General features: G+C 49.9%; 3 protein-coding genes across 7 annotated transcripts; all 3 read right to left on the bottom strand.

Annotated features, from left to right (window-relative positions):
* Nucleotides 1–2089: 2089 nt before the first annotated feature.
* LOC105416723 (mucin-17) lies at nucleotides 2090–7298 on the bottom strand. Of its 5 annotated transcripts, none has more exons than XM_029838632.1 (3): nucleotides 7184–7298; nucleotides 3886–6225; nucleotides 2090–2509 (listed from the first exon to the last, which is right to left on the bottom strand). In XM_029838632.1, the coding sequence occupies exons 2-3, from the start codon at nucleotides 6199–6201 to the stop codon at nucleotides 2159–2161; spliced, it is 2667 nt and encodes an 888-aa protein (XP_029694492.1). In that variant the 5' UTR covers nucleotides 6202–6225; nucleotides 7184–7298; the 3' UTR covers nucleotides 2090–2158. The 5 variants fall into 5 exon arrangements, with proteins under 5 accessions (XP_029694492.1, XP_011604143.2, XP_029694490.1 ...); XM_011605841.2 differs by having other exon boundaries at nucleotides 6927–7289; XM_029838630.1 differs by having other exon boundaries at nucleotides 3886–6655; nucleotides 6927–7289.
* Nucleotides 7299–7436: 138 nt separating this feature from the next.
* Nucleotides 7437–14013, bottom strand: ntd5 (ntl-dependent gene 5). The gene is made up of 10 exons (XM_029838728.1): nucleotides 13843–14013; nucleotides 13694–13717; nucleotides 13468–13535; nucleotides 12480–12614; nucleotides 12029–12220; nucleotides 9426–9543; nucleotides 8858–8934; nucleotides 8326–8508; nucleotides 8021–8218; nucleotides 7437–7920 (listed from the first exon to the last, which is right to left on the bottom strand). Exons 1-10 carry the CDS (start codon nucleotides 14004–14006, stop codon nucleotides 7838–7840), a joined length of 1242 nt encoding a protein of 413 aa, XP_029694588.1. The 5' UTR covers nucleotides 14007–14013; the 3' UTR covers nucleotides 7437–7837.
* A 192-nt stretch (nucleotides 14014–14205) lies between these two features.
* dbpb (D site albumin promoter binding protein b) lies at nucleotides 14206–23022 on the bottom strand. Its single transcript, XM_011605840.2, has 5 exons — nucleotides 21943–23022; nucleotides 21504–21794; nucleotides 20574–21020; nucleotides 16513–16769; nucleotides 14206–16275 (listed from the first exon to the last, which is right to left on the bottom strand). Exons 2-5 carry the CDS (start codon nucleotides 21691–21693, stop codon nucleotides 16072–16074), a joined length of 1098 nt encoding a protein of 365 aa, XP_011604142.1. The 5' UTR covers nucleotides 21694–21794; nucleotides 21943–23022; the 3' UTR covers nucleotides 14206–16071.
* Between the last annotated feature and the right edge of the window lie 117 nt (nucleotides 23023–23139).

Genomic DNA, 23139 nt, shown 5'->3' on the forward strand with positions numbered 1-23139 from the left:
TGAGTGTAAGTGTGCCCTCTGGTGGACGAGTCGCGCAGTGACAGCTGCCTCCGAAGGAACAGCCACGGTTAGTTGAGCTTTCCATCATTTTTACGGTCGGGGGCCAATATTGGGACGCGCGAGAGGCAGCGGAGCGGAAACACAACAAACATATCAACGTGCAAAACGTATCAAAGAGAATGAAACGCTGTTACACGCCGATCTAACATGTTTCATTTCATCTGCGGCCTCTCCCCGTTCACCCAACACGCACCCTCCACCGCCGCCGCCACCCCTCCACAGTCCTCCTGCTCTCCATCTTTATCACTTCAATCACTTGGCCGTGTGCCTTGTGCGACTCAGAAACCCTGCTGCCTGTTCCACTTGGCCTAACACACGCACGCACGGACACACGCACGGACACGCAGCCTACGAGCTGTCTCCATCACCCACCTGTCCGTCCATCACTACACTTTGAAGCTACAAGCAATCTGGTCCGTTTCCAACCTTGCAAACACACACACACACACACACATAGATAATATTCATCACTGAGGCCTTTCAGACCCCAAGATATAGACCTATTTTTGCCTCCAAAATGTGATCTGGTTCATAAAGATGCTGAAATGTGCAGCTGGCCGCTCCGAGCACGGGGGCTCTGGCTCAGTGTCAGTAGGACTTCCGCACCGATGTTGTTCCGTGTCTTTCCTTCAAATGTAAAATAGATCGGTCTAGTTAATCTTCCAACTCGCCCCACGTGAGCTCAACCTGGCTGAGGGGGCCGGTCAGTTATTTACAGAATTCCAGCAGGTATTTCCAGCAAGAGTTAATTAAAGGAATGTTGCTTTTAATGGCCCATTCACTGACAGCCGACACCTCTGAAGCCTTCTGATCCTGTTGTCCACCACTGCACGTGTGTGTAGACCCTAGGACAATTTTACAGTGTGTGTAGAACACGCATTATGGACTCGATGGGATGGTGAGTAACAGTAACGCAGTTATTTATTGACAGAATAAGCAGATGGTGGTGTTTGTTTTGGGCTCTCTGCAGTTTACTCGGCGGTTGCGTAACTTCCTTCATGGAGCTTGAGGAGAATCTCTGTCTGTGGACCGACACATGTTCTCTACATGTGAATAAATGTCCCGTTCTGAATCAGCGTGCACCAAACTGCATTTGATATGGGTGCACGTTATTGGGAAGGGAGCAGATTACACCAGTGTTGTTTTCTGATTTAGTCTGGATGTGAGGAAGATGTGATGTTTAAAAATGTTGGCAAAAGGTAATCAGGTATTTTATCTCATTGCAGTAATGTTTTTTTATTTAATGAATCTGTTCATTTATTGAAAGATTCACCTATAAAATACTTTCCTCCAAATACATTAAAAATCCCTCTTTACTTCAGTCAAAGGGAGTTTTTAGTCAGTGACTTTAGCTTGTGTTAACGATGATTGTTCATCTATTGATTGATGTAAAACCTTCGATAAAATATAACAATTGTGAAAGCTCGAGGACGATACAGTTCAGGTTACGGATGAAATTTTTTATTAAAATATATTAACAGAACTCACAGCAAACAAAAACACGGGACTCTTTTGTTCATGTTAGAATCAAAGACAACATATCAAAGTCACAGGATAAGAAAAACAACAAAGAAAAATCCTTTGAAAGGAATCCTTCACGATATAAAAAGTGAACATTTAGTGAAAATAAAAAGTGCAAATGACTCACAGTGTCTCTGACAGTAGGAAATATTATATCTTTAACATATAGTGCATTAGTGCAGTTCTCTTACAAATAGTATTCTTTGTATAGACAAATAGAACCGTTTGGAGTAAATAAGTAACTTTTCTGAGCACTTGAGGGATTCAGTGTGGATTGTATGGCGATTAGGACTCCAAATTAGTATTTTATACTCACATAAAAGCCATTCTTTTTGAACGAGTGCAGGTTTCACCCAGGAAAAACGAAACGTAAAGCATGACGTCAGCGGGTGCATTGTCTCCTAAAGGGAGCGGGAATATTAGACATGAACGTAAATAAATAACTTCCAAAACATTAATAAATATAGCAAAAAGCTTTTCTTTTTTTTTTCTCGTTTTTTTTTTTTTCTGAAAGTTCAGGTGATGAGGGAACCTTAATCCCCTTCCCCACGCTCTAGAGTCCATGTGCAAGCGGACTTTAGGATTCTCCCTCCGACTCGGAGTTCTCCAGGTTGGACACGGTGGAGCTGTACCATTCCGCGCTCTCCTCTTCCTCCAGCATTCCCAGCACGCCGCCCTCGTTTCCTCGAACGCTTCCTTTTCCTTCGTTCAGCATTTCCATGGCTACTTGATGGTAGGGGTGTTTGCGCTTGGTGTGGCGGCGAAGCGTGTTGCGCTCGGCGAAGCGCGTGTGGCAGAGCTGGCACTGGTAGGGCTTCTCTCCGGTGTGGACCCTCTGATGGCGCTGCAGCTCGCCGGCCTCCCTGAAGCGTTTGGCACAGATGGAGCACACAAAGTTCCTCTGGCCGGTGTGGATGTGCTTGTGTCTCTGTGGGACGGGAAAAAATAGAAACTTGACTGAGGAATCGGTGACAATATCCAACAGCACCGAAGGGCCCCCTTCAGGTTCTGGTGGCATCAGATGCACTCAGAGGTGTAAATGAGAGGAGGGTGCCGGGGTGACTCCGTGTGCTGATGCTAGTTCATTTTTGCTACCTGGGTAATTCAGCAGCCCACCGCACCTCAGCCACGCAACCTTTTCAGGTATGTGGCCGCGTCTAATGACAGACAAATTATCATGGGGTCGTCTAATCATTAGGTCACATCTTAGCTATGCTGCTACAGGCCGAGGCTGCTGGGGTCCAGAACCATGATCACATGACAGGCCTCTGTCACCCCACTGGGTCATGGTCTCCCCTCCTCTCCTCTCCCCTCCCCTCCCCTCCCCTCCCCTCTCCTCTCCTCTCCTCTCCTCTCCTCCCCTCTCCTCTCCTCTCCTCTCCTCTCCTCTCTCTCTACCCCCCCCCCCCATCAGCAGGAGGGTCCCCCTACATGAGCCTGGTCCTGCTCAAGGTTTCTTCCTGTTAAAGGGGAGTTTTTCCTGCCACTGTTGCTTGTTTGGGGTCAGGCCCTGGGATTCTGGAAAGCGCCTAGAAACAATTTTGATTGTAACAGATGCTATATAAATAAAGACTGATGGATTAATGAGCTTCTAGTTTGCTGTAAATTAAAAATTTTGTCATTTTAATTTAGGTTAACACATTATCTTGAAGGTGCACAGAACCAGTTCACCCCCCCCGTGGTTCACACCTTGTTCTAAAATGTGGCCTTTGTCTGTTCAGATGAGGTTTCAGATTACCCCATTTCACACACACACACACACACACACACACACACACAAACACACACACACACACACACACTGCACAGCATGCAAAGGAATTTAAACATGCTGATTAATTACACTCAGTGTGCAACAAAAACTTTGACTAATCCCCAAAGGAGTGGCGCTAGAATCCATCACAGCCAGAAATGAAGTCCAATCCACCACAGGACACACACCCTTCGCTCACACACTCACACCTAAGGGCTGTTGAGACTGAAAGTCTTCAGCACAAACAACAAATTTCAATCTGCAGGAGGAAACAAGGCACCTAAAAAAAACAAAAAAACTTGCACGCACATGTTGCACACTCACATAAAAAGGGAGTGAACCAAATCTCTGATAAAGTTCACCTCCTCGCTATTGCAACATTAAACACGCATAAGAAATAAAACATTACAAATTTACCCCCTATATCTGTATCATCGCCCCTTAACCCTGAGCGCGGAGCCCAACGTTACCACCCAAACCGGATCAAACTGACCCGCTCAAACCTAAAAAGGTCAGTCCGGTTGTGTCACTGCTGACGGCGTGGAACCGACCTGCAGATGGCTGGAGCGTTTGAAGGCTTTGCCGCACTGCTGGCACACGTGGGGCTTCTTCTGCGAGTGTGTGATTGCGTGGCGCTCAAGGTCGGAGAGGTAAAAGAAGACCCGCGGGCACAGCTGGCAGTACAGCACCCTGCGGGGGCCCATGTTGCTGGGGGACCCGGGGTCCAGCGGGTCCAGGGCGTTGAGTTTGCCAGGGGAGAGGACGGGAGCAGCCGGGGGGGAGGGAGACGCAGCGGGGTTGGAGAAGTAGAGATGGTCGTCCAGAGGTAAGTGCTGTGTGTGCACGCCCGAGAAGTCAAACTGGGGCTCCGTGGCTGGTGACTGGCCGTCTGAGGCGTGGGGGGGGGATGCTGTTGAGGGCAATGGCTCATTGCTTATGTGTGACACTTCTTCAGCATCACCTCCAACTATGGCTTTACATCCCGAGTTTGGAATGGAAGAGTTGCTCTCGGAGGGGAGGGGAACATCTGAGCCGCTCTGGAGCTTGTTCTGGAGAGCAGGGGGGGGTGGGGGAGGCGGGAAGGAGGTAAAAACAGAGCCAGCGGACACGTTAGGTACTCCCGGTATAATGACAGGGGGGTTATTGGGAGTCAGCCTGATGACCGGGTGGGATATGGTTGGTAGAGGGGAACTGAGGTCGCTGACCTCACTGGAGGGCAGAGGGAGGGAGACCGGGACCGAGGCCGTATCGATCTTGGACAACTGGCCCGTCGAGGGGTCCAGGACAGCGATCGGGGTGGAGGTAGTCTCACCGGAAGAAGAGGGCACAGAAGACAGGAGAAGAAACATGGGGGTGGGAGAACAGGAAGCTGACTGGTTGACCGTGATGGGGAGCGTGAGACCCAGAGGAGCTGAGGATAGCAGAGAAGAGGAAGGGGAGGACAGAAAGACGAGTGGAGCGTTAGCAGGAGGGTTTGGAAAGATCTGAATGGGCTGGCTGGGGGCTGATATTCCAGAGGGAGGACACGGAACAGCATGAGACTGAGCAGACTGGAAACTTGGCTCTGCCGCTTGAGACGGCCCGCAGCTTGTGATGGCGAAGAGTTCTGGAGCCTGTGTCTGCCCGGCATCGGCCGGTGCCGACCCGGTGTCCGTCCCAGGAAGTGGAGAGGAGGAGTGATCTTCGGCAGGGGGCGCGAGCGTGTCTAAGCTTTGGCTGAGGTCGTGTTCGGCTGAAGAGGGCGAGTGGCGGCCTTCGTCCTCTGCTGAGTCATCCCGCTCCGGTCGAGGGTCCTCCGAACCCGAAACGTCCACCTGCGGCACTTTGAGCCCGTCTGGAGTGAGAGTATACGGGATTCCCTGCTCATCTATGAGAAGAAGGTTTTCCGTGTCCTCCTCTGCCGGAGAGGTAGAGAAGAAAGGGGACAGGAGAGCGTCCTGGGGCGTGGAGTCCGTACGCAGCACAGCCTCGTCATCTTCTTCCACTGTGTCTCTGTCTCCTTCACCCTCGTATTCGTCGACCTCCATGATCAGCAGACTCTCGCAGCCAGAATCATCCAGGATGCGTCCGCCCCGCCTCTCTTTCTTCCTCGGTAAACTCAAGTCCAGGGGTTCCGTCTGTTCCTCAGATGTCTCACACGGCTGGAAATCCACCTCTTGTTGAGGGAGAGGTGTCTCCAGGATGCTTCCCTCTGTCATCTCTTCTTTAATGCCCTGCGGGCTCAGAAGTTTTACTGGACTATGGCTAGAAATGAAAGACGTTTCCAACTCGTGTGCAGAAACTTTATTGTTCAAGGCGTCCGTCTTTACGGGCCGTTTTTCCCGTCTCCCTGCCTGGCGGAACAATTCGTGTTTGACACTGTCGTGTTTTTCCTTCCTCTCTTCCTCGTCCCCATCAGCACAAATGTGAATGTTATTTCTGTTTTTCTGTGCCAGGGTTCCAACAGATGAAAAAGCAGAACGGGGAAAGTCTTTGGTTCGGCTGATGGCGGAGTTTGTGATTGGTCTGCTGCGCTGTGGGGGGACAACACATCTGAGTCTGATTGGTCGGCCGCACAGCACAGGCACTCCGGGATTCGCTGCAATTGGCTGCTTGAGCCCACCAATGTCGCTCTCTTCCTGAGAGGCTGGCTTACAAGTCCCGCCCACTTCTGGCTTTTTCCCAGTGATTGACAGAGCATCTCGCCTGATGGCCACTGCTGCTTTGACAGGGCAGGGCTGGGGGTTACCTGGTGCAGAGCAGGGTGAGCTCCTTCCCCTTGACTCCAGGGAAACCTCTGCCACCAGCTCGGGTCCCTCTGCACACCGGCTGCCATTTTGGACATTTAAACTGCCACTGATCAGGACTGATGCCAAATGAGAATCCATTTTGCAGCATACCCATTTATGTTTCTATGGAACAGGAGTACAGTAGTTACGCTCAAACTCAGGTAGCAACATTAGCATGCAAATAAGCAATTTCAATGGCAACGTGAATTTAATTAAATAAACAGAGAGAGTCAATAACTCTGCTGTGTTCGCAGGGATCAAGTTCAGAGAATAGGTCCGGTTTGACTTTTTAAATCACCTGAACGCCCGTAGATTGAGCCGACCGAGTCTCCAAATAGAGGATCGACTCCTTTGACACCGGCCACCCCCCACCTCCACCCCATAGCAGACCGTCCCGGTAATTGTGCCTGTTACCTTCTCCGCTCCAAAATTCTGGATCGGTGATATGTATTTGTCACGGGGGGGTGGGGGGGGGGTCGATCACAGCCGTCGGTCATTCGCAAAGACGTAGCGCGGCTCGGAGGGGTGCGAGCGAGACATTTCCTGCCTCACACTTCCACAATCCACATGCAAGACAAATAATGCAGCGTTTCATTTCTGATTCGCCTGATAACTATGATTTTAATCCCGCCTGGCTGGCAAATGTACGCGTCTTTCCTAAATGTGTTGGGATCCGCCGGGAGCTCCATCCGGATGGACGCCATTACGCACAGGTCCGAAATGCCAATCTAAATATTTGGTGCGTGTGCGCCCTGACAGCTCTCGGACCTGGGACTACGCCATCACTAACGCGACGGTCGGGAGAGAGAAGCGTGTATATTTACAGAAAGTGTCGATGTGCTCCTTCCTGTGGAATCGGTGCTCGCTCGGACCTGCAGCCAGCCATTTTACAGTCGAGGGTCCGAGGCACCGAGAGCGCAACCCGGCAGCTTTTGGATAAAGTTTCCCTGTGCGCCGGCATTAGCTCCGGCTCCTCTGTCAGAGCCGGTGGAGGACGCGCCGAACATCGGTTCCATACATTTAAAAACTATATTTTCAACTATACTCCACCCATACGGACGCTGCAGGAGGACTGGCTTACCCGTGCAGAGGATATTTCCGGAGGACCAAATATGACTGTGCAGTGTAAAGGGTGATGCTGCGAATGCCGAGGGAGGGAGGGGTCACGGGGAGTTGCTATGGTGTCGCAGCCTACCGTGTCCGACCAGTAGCCATGTTCAGCCTATGAGTACGGTTGAACCTGCAGCCCGTTATCAAAGGCGCTCTGTGCCTCAGAGGAGCAGGGGTGAAGGCACACGAGCAACGGCGCGCCCGTCACAGCACAGGAGACCAAATCCGACATCACTTTTATTACAATTAACACTCACAAGCCTCGCGACTTGATGCGTCACGCTCAATAGAGATCACAGTGAGATTTCACAGAGTCAAACCAGCATGAGGGAGGTGTCGTAACTGTCACAGCGCGTATCGAGGCGTTATACATCATCGTGGATACCTATGGCGGCTACTGCTTAAAGCTGCAGGAGGATCAGACTAATACTGGAGGGGCTCGTTATAGATGCGCCTGCAGCCTGGAGGGAGGCAGGGACGAGTGGCAGAAGGCCACCCGCAGCTTAGCCAGCCGATCCACGATCATTATATAGATTGAAGCAAAGCTGCGGAGCGGAGGTCTGTTCTCAGTGATTGTGACAGTTTATGTGTGTTCGGCAGGGGTCAAGGGCAGCGATCCGGGTCATCACTCCACGTCTCCGGGCTCGCACGCTTCTAGCTCTGAGACCAGCCGGTGGGGGAAGAGTTTATACTGCAGCCACGTGGGTTCTGGCAAAACAAAGAGAACATAATTGAGTATTCTAATCATCTCCTTTGTGACGTGTTTTTTTGTTTGTTTGGTTTTTAATTTAAAAAAAAACAGGTTAACCGAGGTAGCAGGCTGGAGGCTGGAGCTTCCCGTCGAAGCAGGTCTGGGTGGCGCTGAAGCTGCACTGCTTCTGGGCATGTTTGCAGTAGAATGTCACGTTTTGCCCGTGAGGAACCATGGCGTCGGTAACGTCAAAGGGCCAGCGCTTCAGCCCGGCGATGACCACGCGGCTCCGCTCGGCGGGGATGAGGCAGCGAGCTGCGAGAAGGGCCATCGGTATGAAGGTATCATGAAAGCGTAACGGCTGAGAGGAACGGCGTCATCGGCCCCGAGAGCCCATCAAACACGCTACGACGGCCCCTTACCTCTACAAAATGGCGGCGGGGCGCTCCAGCTGCCGTTGGACAGACAGGTGACCTTCTGGGGTCCATCCAGCAGGAAATTCTTCTTGCAGAGGTAGTGGATTTCAAAACCAGCCTCATAGTTGGTCTTCTGGACGGCCACCACGTAGCCCTGCTCCACCTCGTCAGGCGGTCGGCAGTGCACATCTGAGAGAGGCCGACGATCAGAGTTAGAGGCCTCGAAGGTTAAAACAGAGCGGAGCAGGAAAGGGCGCAGGGGGCTGCAGCTCGTCCCGCTTTTGTCTCGGCGGAAGCCAGGATGAACATCCTGTGTGGACAACAGGCCGTGCAGGCGCCGGGAGGACCACAAGGTGGCAGAAAAGCACTGCAGGCGGCCCAGCGAGAGGCGTTCTGACTCACTTCGTTCACTTTAATTATTTATTTACACATCTGCCCACAGAAGAGAACGCATGCGCCCAACAAACGCGTGTTAATCCCATCAAAAGCATTCGGGTCCAGTCAGGACGCACCGCGACAGACAGAGAAAAACACTCACTTTTACAGATGGGGTGAGGATATTGCCACGTCTGGTTCTCCCGGCAGTAATTTTCACTGGTCCCCACTATGTTTGCGCTGCAATGGGGGGGGGGGGGGGGGGGAAGGTTGGGGGGGGGGGGGTTGGAGACAGATGGCAGCGTGACATTTACAGCACTGACGACTGAGAGCATCTTAATAATGAAACAAAAAGAAAATGCTCAGAGGGGAAAGGTGTGAAAAATGCTCTTGTTGAAATAAATGTTGTGTTCTGGCTGACACGTTGTCTCGGAGTCAGCCAGCAGATGAGTCACGGCGTGAGAGGAGTCAGTACGAGATTGGGCTGTAATGACCCAGTTAGTTCAGTCAGAAATTTGCCATCTGATTCACGTCCCTGCCACTCATCCGTCATCATCTGACGCTCCCCACACCTCTGCCGTGATGAAGCCTTCCTTCTCCTTCACACGTCTCCATCTTCTCACTTCCTCCATTGCTACATTGCGCATCGTTTCAGGTTTTTCGTGCCTCCTGCCCACACGCTCATAGCCCGGTACCACCCCCCCCCAACCACCAACACCCCTCGTTCTCACCCAGACAGGCAGCTGTAACGGATGGACGTTCCCACTGCAGCATCGCCCTGGATGTCAAAGGTGTCCGTGACCTCCTGGGGCAGAGGGCACTTTTGGGCAGGGTTGTTGGTTTCAGCCTCTGGAGGTCAAAAAGTGATGAGATAAAAGGTTTATTTTCAATTATATTTGCAGAAAAACAAACCAAGTCCGCAGCGCAAGCTGAAATCCAGCCACGTTGGAGGGGGGGGGGATCAATGAAGCTGTCACAGACAGAAATGTGTGTTATTTTTAAAGTGTTTGACAAAGATAACCGGTGAGTCACCTTCAAGTGCTGCCAGAACAGTCGATTCTGTTCAAGCCTTTCTCAGTCAGGTAAATCTCCCTGCAGCGAGCCGCCCGAGCACCCCAGCACAGGTAACGTGTGCTTTGTTATAAAGCAGGGAGTAATATAATACTGATTATATTATCAGAATAAGAGAGGCTGCAAAGCTTGTGTTTCATTTTCTGACACAGTTAGGATGTATTACGTGTGGTTGTTACATTAATCCTGGGAAAAGGTACGCTGCATTTTAATAAGATACTAGTAATAATTGATTGACTGTACTTTAATGTAATTAAGGAGTTGAGGGAAAAAACTAATCTGTGTATTGCAAGATTTTATAGATGGTTTTACCACACAGTAGGGGGAGAAAAGGCCAAATTCATGAGAGTCAGTGTCTGCAGGAATAGCTTTGGATTGTGAAATTCCTGCTAATTAAAATCAGGAGCCATTTTTGTTGCCCCCCCCCCCCCCCCTCCGTCGCCATGGTGACACCAATGTGAGGGAAATGTGGCACAAGTGCTGAATCACAGCAGCAAACAGAATTCTGTCTTTACAGGATTAAAAACACGTCAGACGTTCCGATCAATTAGGAGTGAAAGGAGAAAGAATGGCGGGAACAGGGATGGAAGATGCAGAGAAACCGGGGGGGGACGGTACGAAGTTTTCCAGCCAGTTTTGTGACCCATTGAGGTGTTTGAACACATCATGCCGCATTTAGAACCTGCATATCTGTATAGGTTGTATAACAGCTGGCTCGCTTCGATCCTGGATGTTGGAGGACTGCAAGCTCCTGGAAATATATAAACACCAAAAGTGGTGCTCGGAGAGAGGCAGCGGTGACCCGGGCTCCATCAAACACAAGGTTTCGGATCAGAAGGTTGCTTTGAAAGGTACAGAGGCAGCTCTCGCCCGGAGGCTGTCTTAGGTATCGGAGAACAAACTAATACCAGAACGCAAAGGGACCGATGGGAGCGTTGCAAGTCTGGCCGTGGATGAGAGCCCGGAGCCGAGTTCTCTTCTGTTTTCCCATCTTTGCCTCGGCTCCCACCCACACAGGCTGCGGCAACAAGGATGTTGAGGAGCAGGTAAATTCATCACAACCCGGTCAATTTGAATGGGGAGGAAACGCAACGCTTGGGCCGTGCGCGCCCCCTGCACGCAAACAGCCCAGAGCGGCACGCTTGTCCTCGGCTCCTGAGTAGAGAGAGACCTTACTGGGGACCTCAGATGGAAGAGGATGAGAGGAGAGGAGGATGAGAGAGGAGAGGCAGGAAGAAGAGAGCAGGGAACAGAAAGGCCTGGAGCAGCATGAGCAACAGAGCTCTGTGACTCTCCTGACTGTGATCTGTCGCCCACACACACGCACGCACGCACGCAGACACACAAATATTCACAGCTAATGTACACACACACACAAAAAGCCCTGGATGAACACACATTCGCACTCTGTGCCACTCTGAGAGCGATCCGCCGCCCACTGCCTCTCAGCAGCCATGAAGGATCTCGACACAATGCAAATGCTCTGACGCGTCGGAAGCCCACCTACCTTCTGCCCATCTCCAGCGGGAGGACACTCAGCGAGACAGAGCTGCCAGCGGTGGCTTCAGGTGTGTGATTAAGCAGCTTTAGCGCCATTTTAAATGTAGTGCTAGAGCTCTGAGGTCAGCTGTGGTGGGGGGGGGGGGGGAGGCTGGATTGATGGCTTTAGCTCCTGCTGTCGCTCCGCAGCAGACTTTTCTTCTCTATTCTCATTTTTCATGTGCTTTATATGCAGAGAACTAACAGGAAGTACAAATGTTTGATGGCGCAGCCCGGAGCGCCGTGGTGCTTTTGTTCTAATTCCCAATTCCTGGAAGCTTCTTTGCATTTTGTCGAAGCATCGGCCTGTTCTGCCTGGGAAAGCAGCACATTCCTGGAGCAAACCCGTTCAAATGGCCCCCCCTGCACGCCTTCATTTTAAGATTTGGCTCGACGTCTTTCTTGATATTAAAAGTTGTTCCCGGGATGCAGAATCCTTTTAGCCACGTTTATTGTGTTTGTCCTAGAAAAATCCCCTCACTCCTCACTTCAGTGTCTAAAACAGACATTAATGAGGCAGAATGGGAATGTGCACGAGGTAACTTAATAACCCTAACTTATTGTTTCATATATATGGGAGGTTATTAACTCAAGCAGCATACATGGACCCTGTTGCTATGGTGATAAGCACAACAGCCCATGTGCAATGTATTGTGATAATCGAAGTTCCTTGGACTGTTTTGTATTAAAATTAAACAAGTCAAACTGTAGTGCTCAAACCTACTTGTGCAGACGGGCTCCTCCCCACTCCACTGACGATCACCTTGACAACGACGCCTGGTGACATCCAAGCCGCTGGGAAACGTGAACCCCGGCTTGCAGTGCACCTCCAGCAGGGCCGAGAAGGAGGGCGTGGGATGGAGGAGGCGCGACACGGAGTTTTCACCGGGAGGAAGCGGCCAGGGACACGTCCGAGCTGCGGGGAAGGAAACAGGACGCGATAAAAGAGGGGAGGGGACGAGGAAACAAGAGCCCGGCTGGATTATGATGAACAAAACTACAAAACCAACAAAAAAAGCTTTAGCTCAGGTTTCTGAGCAGGGGCGAGGCTTGGATTTTACGTTGCAGTGACACGAGAATACACACAATGACGTGTGTTGGCTCAGCTGGGCATACACACACTCCTCTAATGGCTGAGCACACACACACACACACACACACACACAATAAGTTACCTGGAGCCACACAGCTGAGACCACACTGGCCGTCACAGAGACACTGGCGCTTGTTGCTACAGTCTCTGTCGGTTTTGCAAGGCCGAGGACACGTCCTCCTCCTCTCCTCTCCCAGAAGTCTCTGCGGACATGACCCTGCGGTGATACCACACACACACCCACCCACACGCACACACACACACACACACACACACACACACACAATCGCTGCATCACAGCAGTTGACCCTTTGTTTGCTTCAGCTCCATTTGTGGCCTCGTAATTGTCGGTGATTGAATTTAGGATCTGAGGACAGTAAATCCTGTGTGGGAGGCCGAACTTCCCGCTGCCAGACGAGTGCGTACAGACTCCATTATTCTTTTCCTGCTTTAAGATCTTCAAAGCAAATGATTGTTCATCCCCAGGTAGAATCCTTGCGTTCCTCCTCCTCCGCCACAGTCCTCCATACATAATCCATCAAAGTTCCACACTTGTTGTAGGTCGCAGGCCAACGTCCACACACCCTCAATGTTTCAGAACATTTTGAGGTGGGGGGGGGGGGGGGGCAGACACAGCAGCTTTGAATACGCTTCCCTGGCGTGCCTTACCGGGAATGCAGACCGCCCGCTGCACATGTCAACACACACGTGCGGGGAAACTACCCTTCGTATGGCTACAGGAGGTGATGTTCAATGCAAATATTCAGGCAAATCCAAACGGTGCCGTCATTTCATGACACATGAAAGGTAAATATGAATGATGACCCCCCCCCCCAATGGCAAGACATCCAAATCTGTCGTTGAGTGAGGTGCTCAAACATGCTGCACGACTGTCTTCATATTGATTTATGATCAGCAGAGCCTGTATGGGAGACCCCAGCTGTGCACTAATACGTCTGAGAACGCTCACTAAATGCTCCCTTCTCCCTCCCCCAGGTATTTAGTAATAAATGGTGTCTGCTAGGTTCGTTGGTCGCTATCAGGCCTGGCTGATGAGTTTGGGGGCTTACCTGGGGCCTCGGGGGTCAGTGCTCCAGTCAGAGCCAGCAGGGACAGCAGCAACAGTGCACAGTCCATCCTTGGAGCCAGGACGATATGAGGGAGCAACACACGGACGCAGCATTTTTTAAGGAAGGGGGGAGCAAAGGGCGGGAGGTAGGAGGGGGTTTGGGTGAGAAGCGTGTGTGTGTTGTGTGGAGAGGAGGGGTGTGTGTGTGTGTGTGTGTGTGTGCTCACAGCCTCGGAGCGCACATCTGGTTTCTGTTGAAGAGAATTGGGGAAAATTCCACTCCAGAGGACCTTTCACCTATTTCTGCCGCGGGCAAAAGGGCACGGCGGCAGATGCACAACAAATAAACACGAGTAAACAAACAAGAAACGGTTACCTGATGCGACGTGCGCCGCTTTTGCACAACCAATCGCGCCACCCACTGTGGCTGGAGGGTCCACGTGCGCCCTGTTGTTTCTTCAGCTGTACATTTGAAATAATTCCCCTTACGAGCACTTTGGAACCGTCTGCTGCGGCTAAACGTGTAAAACTGCTCCTCATGTGGGAGAGGCAGCTGGATTTGGGCTGCAGATCTGAACTGATTGGTCTATAAAAGGAATGTACACAATGTTACCAAAGAGGGGGGGGGGGGTCAAAACAAACAGCTGCGGAGCATTTCGTTGCATATTGGGATATTCGGTCTTAAAGCTGGAGCATTCTGTTGGACTTAATGACATAAAAAAATCATGCAAATCAGCAGTGAATGAGATCAGTTTTTATTGGTTTTGGAAAAATATTGACTACATCAAAATAACCAGCGCTGAGTCGTCCGGGCAGCATGGACACCACTGATGCAGCAGGGCAGCCGTGGTTCAGTCACAGTCACTATTTATCAACCAAATCGGTGACGATATTCATCGGGAGAGCGAACCAGCACTGGTGGAGGCGACAGAGGCAGAAAGAAATGGACGATGAGGCGCACAGTCCTTGTGGCGTAGGGAAGGAGAAAGCTGAGGGCAGGTCCGTGGGAGTGTGAGCCACGTGGTCACAGAAACAAAAGGTGCAGTCAGAGCAAAGTCCAGACGTTTGGGCAGACGATAAGTGCTTGTTTTCTATCCAAGAAGTCTTTCTGAGGAGCCCTGAAGGTCAAACAAGGTGCATGAGATCATCCAAAGGGGGGGGAAAAAAATTCAATTATACAGAACAGCAACAACAAGAGGGACTAGCGTTATAATGCTAATAACAGTAGCTGTAATGGTAACTATCGGTGGTCATTAAGGAAAGTCTAATCACACTCTATTACTACTCATCCCTCCCCGGGAACATACTTCGCTCTGGGTGATGCACACAGAGATGATTACAGATACAGAACAGAGATGCAGGAGGAGTAAAGGAGCGGTCTTGACCGAGCACTAAACAGCAGCAATCTCCACGGACCGATACAAGGAAAGTTTGGCTTTTATGGCTCCCAGAAATCGGAGAAATTAACACCATTCCGCTCAATGGGAGTGCTGAGCCCATCTACTGGAATACAGGGAATAGACAACAGAGGATAGGCCTGTCCAATAAACACAACAGCCCATAACAGTTTTCATTGAGGTGTTTATAAAGTACAGCATAGCATTAATGTGCCAGAATTACTATTTGAGAATACATTACAACACTGAAACGTGTCCAGGTTCATTCTGCCAAGGAACAAGAGGGGATGCAGGGTGAAAACATTTATGAGGCCGGTTTGAACACAAGTGCGAGTGGGGTGGGCTGGAAGGCCAGAAATAGCACGGTTGGATATAAAGGAGAGGAAACAAAAGTGTCCCATCTCCTAAAGAAAGGAGGAAGAGGAGCCCAGCAGGCCTAGATGGCATCATACATTACCAGGACTTCAGTAAAAGATGGGCAAAGAACCATAAAGGTTCAGCTGAAAGGGGGTAGAAAAAAAGAGTGGTGTTGCTGGGGGAGGATGGACTTTCTTATAAAGAAACACAGTTCTGTTGGGGACGAGTGTGGAAGAGAGTGTGGACTGTTGGTCCACTCCCCGGGACACAAACATAACAGGAAGCAAAGTAAGTGCTGAAGTAAAATCCACAAACTATACGGTTACAAGCTGGTTTTCTCTCTATATATTACAATTAGATACAAGTGCCCTCGCCTCTGCTGCTCCCTCCTTTAACAATCCAGTCCAAACAAAAGAAAAATACCCAACATCGGCTGATTTGTCAAACATCTCCTGACTCATCCGTAAGAAAGCAGATATTCGCCATAGCTTCGCCCCCGTCGCGGTATCTCGGCCCCCAATGTGTAGAAAATATACAAAATTATCTCCAAATTTGCTGTCCCGTTAATTTTTCCTAAGTATTATAAAAATATACAATTCTCCATAAACAAAGCTCTTAAAAGTCACATCATTCATCTGTTAAATTATTCTCTCCCTCTTTCACTTTTAAGAGCAGACGCCAGCAAAAACAAGACACCTGAGCTTTGTTAAACAGACCTTCTCCTCGTCTTATACATTCATCATCCTCCTCTTCATCATCATTTTTGTGACATCATTCCATCAATCATGCCATCTCCTGAAAATAATCCATAGTCTCAGATTCAGTTTCCTGGTTTTTGTCCCACGTGTGTTTCACTGGTTCTCGTATTTGCTGAGGATGTTGCGGCAGCGGCCCAGTTCCTTCCGGATCTCAGCCACTTCCTGCCGGAGGGCGGCGTTCTCCCGCTCCAGATAGGCGGCCCGTACGGATATTTGGTTCTCCTTGAGGCGGCGAGCGTCTCGGGAGCGCTTTGCGGCCTCGTTGTTTTTATGCCTCCTGGTCCAGTACTTCTCATCCTGAGGGAGACAGAGCAGACGCTGGAGGTCAACAACACGGATTCACTCAAATAATCAATGAATGGCGACACGTTTCGGACTCTGACTCTGGACCAGTGTGGGCGTTCGGCCATGAATGTGCAGAACACACACAACTTTTGGACCGGAGCGTCGGGGGTCTCATCCCAGCGCTTATAATCGTGAGCAGCTGGTGTAACTTAAATATACAGGATGCTTCTGCCACGCAAACACACTCACTTTCATGTTATCGGGAACCTGGATCTTTCGGGCCTTCTTGATCATGGGCTGCGGTTTGAGCTCGTCTTCGCTGAAGGTGTGTCTCATGGGATCAAAGTTTGTCTGGTCAGAGGGGCTGGGCAGGGAGTCCGGAGGATCCATGTCGAACATGCTGACCGCGTCGGGCTGGCTGCCTGTGGGTGTCAGCAGAGCTGGGCAGGAGGACGAGGAAGAGGAACAAGGCGACTCACAGGAGTCGTTCATGCTCGTCTGAGTTCCTGAAATGAAACAGATCGAATCATTTAGCACGTGTGGGGGTGGGTGGGGGGGAACAGATCGAATCATTTAGCACGTGTGGGGGTGGGTGGGGGGGAACAGATCGAATCATTTAGCACGTGTGGGGGAGGGGGGGGTGAAAAGATCCGTGATCGAGGTGGCCAACTGTCAATGATTCCGATTAGAGAATCGAGGTACTTGGAAAAAGACAGACATCCCAGTCGTCTTCCTTTACACTGCATTCAAAAGGATTATGCTGAGGAATTCTGAGTTTATTATTAAAATGATTAAAATCAGCACATTTTTCAATTCACCAGCCGTTAGAGTAGAATTCAGATGTTATCCCATTGATAAGAGGATCATTTTTAAAGATAAAAAGCCTAAAATCCACTGTTTCAATGTATTAAGCAGCAACTGAATTTGCAGCGTTGGCGGGGGGGGGGGGGGGGGGGGGGGGTCACATGTTCTGAAATCAAAGGCTATTTCAATCAACACTTCTCTACATTCTAACATTGACCCCTTATTTTGGAGCAGCCTTACAATTTTTGCGTCCATTGAATTGTGAGTTTTGCTAAATAATTTGGAACGAAGCTCAATGGAGGTCGTTGAGCTTTAAAAGTAACTGTACAAAGTTTGTTTTTATGCCGTCTTTTGATTCTTTGGGTGGGAAAGAACTCTGGCCATAGACGCTCCAGAGTGACACAAAGTGCACAATTTTAGATGTGGATGAAGTGAATCTGTACCAATAGTATATTTTATATTAGAGGCCAGTAGCAGCGCACGCTTGCATAATATAGTCGGCTGCTTTATGATCAAAGACCTTGACTGGGAAGATCAAAGGTTTCCCAGTGTTCCGAACATGCCCAAAACTGGTTCTGAGACGAGGTTGCAGGACAGAAAAGCTGCTGTGGGCTTTCTCACACAGCTGCCCACAGATGTGTCTTGAGAACATCTGAACTCCCAGAGAAAGCCCCTCAGCTGACGCTATCCTCTGCATCACTGATCTTGGGCAGCTGGACGAGCCAGACAGACGCCTTGGAGCAGTTCTGATGCGTTCATGGGTTTCAGAGTCGATCTCGGGGATCAATCAGAACCCCCTCTGTCATCGTGTTCCCCAACAACTGCGAGAGTCATGCAGGGTCTGCGGGGGTGGAAGTCACGATGCCCCATTAGTACAACGTGTGGCCTGATCGGGCCAGGATTGGCTGCGTCAGATGACACATATCCTGCAGCCAATCTTCACGATAAATGGCCCAAAACAGTCCACTCCCATATTGGCTTGTAGATGTACAGCCTAGAAGGTAGATCAGCCATCTTGGAAACATCTGGCTTAGCTCGCTACATCCGGCCTCCCCTGCAGTTGTGCTGATGAGTCCATATTGCCTCCCGTCATGCAGCACTGGTGTTGCATCTTGTCTTGTCCCCCCCCCAATCGCAGTATAAAGTAAGGGGCAGCGACAGTAGCCTGGATTAGATTGTAAAGGCGCGTCTCTGATCTCAGCCACTGCCGAAGCGGCTGCAGTACACACGGATGGCCACCGGGTGGGAGCAGAGAGCTGCAGCGCTCATTCCCCTGCAGCGCCTCCAAACAAGCGGAGATGCGAATCTCCCACTATCAGCTTTCATGGACAGCAAGGTTTCAGAAATAGAGCAATGTTTTTGTTTTGTTTTGAAATAGGGTCCCGATCTAACCTCTAAATGTTATACATTATAGCACCTAATTTTAAACAGCCGAGGTCAAAATAGTCAATATAAAGCTCTGCTTTGATTTGAACTACTTTTGCATGTGTGCGGTGTCGAATATGGGTGCACTACTAATAGACATGGCAGTACTCTGAAAATAATAACACTAAAACTATTTATAGATTATTGACCACAAACGAATGAAACCTGTAACCACTAGTGCTGCAAAAAGTTAACAACAGGGGTGAATATTATTGCTGTTATCATTATATTTACCAATTAGTAACAGCAGAAAGCCACAAGCTTGAACTAAATACCAATATAGCTCTCTAAAAGTGGAAATGTTATATAACTTTCCACCCCTCCCTTCACAACCTGTTTCTTTAAGTGAGGCCTGTAAAGGGTTATACCTCACCCTTCTGCCCTTAAGGCCCAACACACCTCATTCTACTAACTTTAACTTCTATATAACATATTTAAGCACTTCCAACTCCTCCTGTGTGCTCACACATGATCATTTGTACACATATGTTATGATAATACCCATCAGAATATGTATTTATCACAACTGCGTTCTCTGCACATGTATGCAAAGCCAGCCCAGACTTCAAGTCCCACAATGCAAAGTGGTTATAAATCTGTTCAGCCTGAAAACGCTAAAACGCAACGCATCCGCACCATGTGGTGGGGACAATGGGGAATTGGAAAGGTCAGGATTATAATAGAAGACAGATGATCGGTCCACAGGGTGCTGCCGCTGGTTAATAAACCTTTTACGCCTGCAATTTATCAGCGGCAACATCTGTGGAACAGCTGTGTGGTATTAAAATGGGATATTGCTGCATCCAGTCCTGTCAGCCTTTTTGACAACAGCTATCAGAGGACACACTGTGAACGGTCTGCTATCATTTATCACAGCTGACTTGCAGATACTTAATCTGATCATACTTGTAAATTGCACTGGCTACATCTTAACAACATGCAGTACAAAGACTTGATAGGAGTTTAAAATACCAGCCGCAGTTGACGGAGAAACACTCGCTCTGATCTCGTGAGTCTGAAAAATACATTTCTGTACTTGCACACCAACATTCCAGGAATGTTGGCGCTACTGTACACATTACACACATTTCCACGTTGGTGTTTAACAATTTAATCATCAGAATTTCAAACTAGAACCTCTTCAAGCTTAGGATTTGCTAGATTTGATCTAAAACTAGATCTCTTCCCTCTTTGTTTCTGTCCAAAACAATTTGCAAATCAAAGGCTCCTTTTGAGCTCCAGCAGCATGGAAACTCTTCCTGTTGCTGTGTGCGGGGAGCCCCTCCCCCCTCGTGGGCTCCGCCTCCACATCGACTGGCCACGCCTCGAGTTCTCTCACCCCAGTACTCTCAGGCTCGGCACGTGTACCGGAGCGCACACATGGCCGTAGCGTGTGAAGTGAGGAGAGATTTAAAGACACGCAACCGCCTCTCTCTCTCTCCCTCTCTCTCTCTCCCTCTCTCTCTCCCTGCCTCTCTGCCTCTCTCTCCCTCTCTCTCTCCCTGCCTCTCTGCCTCTCTCTCCCCCCTCTCTCTCTCTCTCTTCAGGGTTTTGACCCTCCTGCTCATTAATAATTGGCTGGACCTGAATGCTGACTGTGTTGTTCACTGCACCGTACAGGTCACATGCAAACCTGAACGTGTCACTGACTCATTGTACACTTCCGATGGAATTTCTCTCTCCTCTCTGCAGCCGTCACGCCCCATCCTTGCATTTGTTTATTTTCCCTCTGCGAGATTTTTAACCTTCCTCCCGGCTGCTAGACTAAAGGAGCCCTTATTCACTGATAAACAATCGTTTCTAAACCATTTCTACATTCTGATTTTGCTCTTTCAGAGGAAAATATTTGTTAGTAAGGCAAAGAACCCAAGTGCTGAATAACCGGTGAGAACGTTCTAACCTCCTCATATAACCTTGACTACAATCATTAAATTAAAAGCACTGCGAGCCTCATATCAAGGAACAATTTGTCTCTTTCTGTTGGGGACTGGCAGAGGCAAACCTTGATGAATGAGCCGTCCTTACTTCAAAAGTCTGCCCATTCAGGCACGAACAAAAAGGTCCAGAGAAGTCCAACTCACCATGGAGACAGTCGCTCCCTCCTGAGAGGCCCTGCGACTGAGCGACCTCCAAGCCAATCAGCGACGGGGAAGACGAGGATGAGGACGAGGACGATGCGGAGCCAGGTGGAGGTGAGGGCGGAAGGCACTGGGAACTCTGGCTGGGAACGGCTGACTGGGAGCTCTGTGAGGGGATCTGAGCTGAGCTGGAGCTGTTGTTATTATGCATGCTGCCCATTCCATTCTCAGTCAGAAACTCCTCCAAATCCATGTATTGAAGCTGGAAGAGGCCCCCGTCCGCAGGCAGGTTGCGATCCCATAGGAAAGGCCCCAAGAACTGGTTGAAGTTCCCGCCTCCATTCCCGCCGTTGCTGCTGCTGCCATTTGCCAAGCCGCTGCCGAGTCCGCTGCCGTTCCTGATGGGGCAGACCCCTAAAGAGTCCTCGTCCAGGTCCAGCCTCTCTTTGTCTGACAAGGAGAAAAAATAAAGGTGAAAAACAGTCTCGCCACACACTCCATATTGATGGCAGGTGGGCCCGTGAGATGCATCCATCTCACGTGCACACACACAATTACAGAAATGCACAAAATACAGCCACAGATGGGCCAGATGGTAGCTGAATCGGAGCTTTAAGCAAGAGCTGAAGCCCATTTGTTCCCACAACATGCACATAATCTTCCGAAGAACCCTCGCAATAGTTGTCATTGCCGGGTGCGACTCGTTTTACCCCGAGTCCTAATTTAAACTCTGGGCCGGGATTATAATCCCAGTTAACGCGGGATGAGGGACAGGAAAATCCATCAGAGATGATTAGTAAGAAAATAGCCATTTGGGAATCTCGTGATGTTCAAGTTATAATAAAGGCTGGAGGGCTGAATGATTTATTCACGCCTGCTCCTCGCACGTGCGGAGATGCTGCACAACAATAATAACGTGACCACAGTTCTCACCTTTCATATCACCTGGGAGTTTTAAACGAAGGTCTCCCTTCATGGGGTGCTGCAGGAGGGACTTGAGCCCTGTCATGGAGTTGTGATGCCCCCCTGTGAGGGAGCCTGCAGGCTGAGTGCAACTTCCAAACTGTGGGCTTGCACCAGCTGGGAGGTCAGGGGTCGGAAGCTGGGAGAGCTGCCTGGACATCCTGGACCAGACGGGGTTGCAAGAAAAAAAACAACCACCTGGGGCACTTGGAGGGGCGTGGCAAAGTCGACCCGAGGACCTACCAATGGTGAGCTGGATGACTGTGCACATAGAGGAGGGGTTGGGGTAGAAGGTAGACAGTTTGAGAAGTATCTATACAACACCGAGCAAACATTTTAATGACATGGCACATATCAAATCATGTGAAAGATAGCATGGCAAGTTCAGACATGAGTATAAAGGTCGTACCTTTTCAAACGAAGTTTTTAAAAGTTCCTTATTCCCTTGCAGAAATGTGACCGTAGGAATATTCCATCGCCGTCGAATCCTGGATAAAAAGGCTCAAACTGCTGTCTTCAGTGTGGGAGGAACGTGAGAGATAATCCTTTCCATAACACAAAAGCGTGAAAAATGATAGGAGGAACCACCTTTGCACCGCATTAAATGTCGTTAGCGAAACGTCAAAAAAAAAAGTATTCTCCGGATTTATTCGTCCAGCATTTAAAAGCTTTTCGGGGGGGAAAAATCCACGCTAAAGCAGATCTCCGAATCAACAAAACAGTCGGATCAAAACAGTGCGTTTAAAAACACGCACGCAGCGACAGGAACACTGAGTGCATTGGTCAGATGACAAGTTGTGTTGGTATTTCTCTGCTCGTCTGGCGCTCTGCTGTCCGTCGGTGGAGGAGGAGGGGTCGTTCCTTCTTCTGTCTGTACTTTTTTTTTTTTCATCCGGTGGATCCAGTCACGGGTGCACGGGCTCCGTGCTGCGTTCGGGCCGTGAGACGTCCACAGCCAAAGCGCGCTCTCTCTCCGTGTCTCGCTGTCTCTCTCTCTCTCTCTCTCCGCCTCAGCTGGAACGAACACGGGCAGTTCACGTGACGTCACACCCCACAAACAAGCGGCAGGCTCTTAAGGGGGCGTGGCCTGCCGGAGGAATTAACTCTCGCTCATTATTTATGAGACACACCCACCCTCGTGCCAGACTTCGTGGAGAACTCGGTGTTTTTAAATCTTGTACAAATATATCGACGTTTCCTGATATACCCATGCTGCCGTGGCACATTCGTGTACTTCCGTGTTTTACAGCGCGTCTGCACGAGCACGCTACGCCATCGGAAAATGTCACGTTCGCCTGGTTCTCTTACGTCGTTGAGCTGAACGCTTTTTAAATTAATATCTGTTAAAAGTTGGGGCTGGGCGACAAAACCGTGCAGCGCAGCACGACTGTGGCGGTTCCCCTGTAATCCAGAAAACGTGAGAGTGTGTTTTTTTCAGGCGAGGAGAACGCTCCGGCACGTTGCCTCCCGGCGTACAATAGCTGTTCCAGCTCACGTGGACCAGGCACGCGGTGACCGAGCCTGTCGCTCGCGGGTCTTTCTCCAATTGGCTCCGAGGATGCAGCCGCCCCGCCCACAAAGACAGGCGATTGGTTAAGAGGGTTAG

Source organism: Takifugu rubripes, chromosome 7, assembly GCF_901000725.2.
Source record: "Takifugu rubripes chromosome 7, fTakRub1.2, whole genome shotgun sequence".
In the NCBI taxonomy this organism is placed as follows: Eukaryota; Metazoa; Chordata; class Actinopteri; order Tetraodontiformes; family Tetraodontidae; genus Takifugu; species Takifugu rubripes.

Coding starts and splice junctions, on each gene's coding strand:
- LOC105416723 (XM_029838632.1), bottom strand. CDS start 6,201: ATGGATTCTCATTTGGCATCAGTCCTGATCAGTGGCAGTTTAAATGTC. Junction 2,510..3,885: donor AACGCTCCAGCCATCTGCAG/GTCGGTTCCACG, acceptor CCCGTCCCACAG/AGACACAAGCACATCCACAC.
- ntd5 (XM_029838728.1), bottom strand. CDS start 14,006: ATGAGGAGCAGTTTTACACGTTTAGCCGCAGCAGACGGTTCCAAAGTG. Junction 12,221..12,479: donor TCTCAGCTGTGTGGCTCCAG/GTAACTTATTGT, acceptor CCTTCCCCGCAG/CTCGGACGTGTCCCTGGCCG. Junction 7,921..8,020: donor GCCTCCAGCCTGCTACCTCG/GTTAACCTGTTT, acceptor TTGTTTTGCCAG/AACCCACGTGGCTGCAGTAT.
- dbpb (XM_011605840.2), bottom strand. CDS start 21,693: ATGTCCAGGCAGCTCTCCCAGCTTCCGACCCCTGACCTCCCAGCTGGT. Junction 16,770..20,573: donor AGGGAGCGACTGTCTCCATG/GTGAGTTGGACT, acceptor GTTTCATTTCAG/GAACTCAGACGAGCATGAAC. Junction 16,276..16,512: donor AGGTTCCCGATAACATGAAA/GTGAGTGTGTTT, acceptor TGTCTCCCTCAG/GATGAGAAGTACTGGACCAG.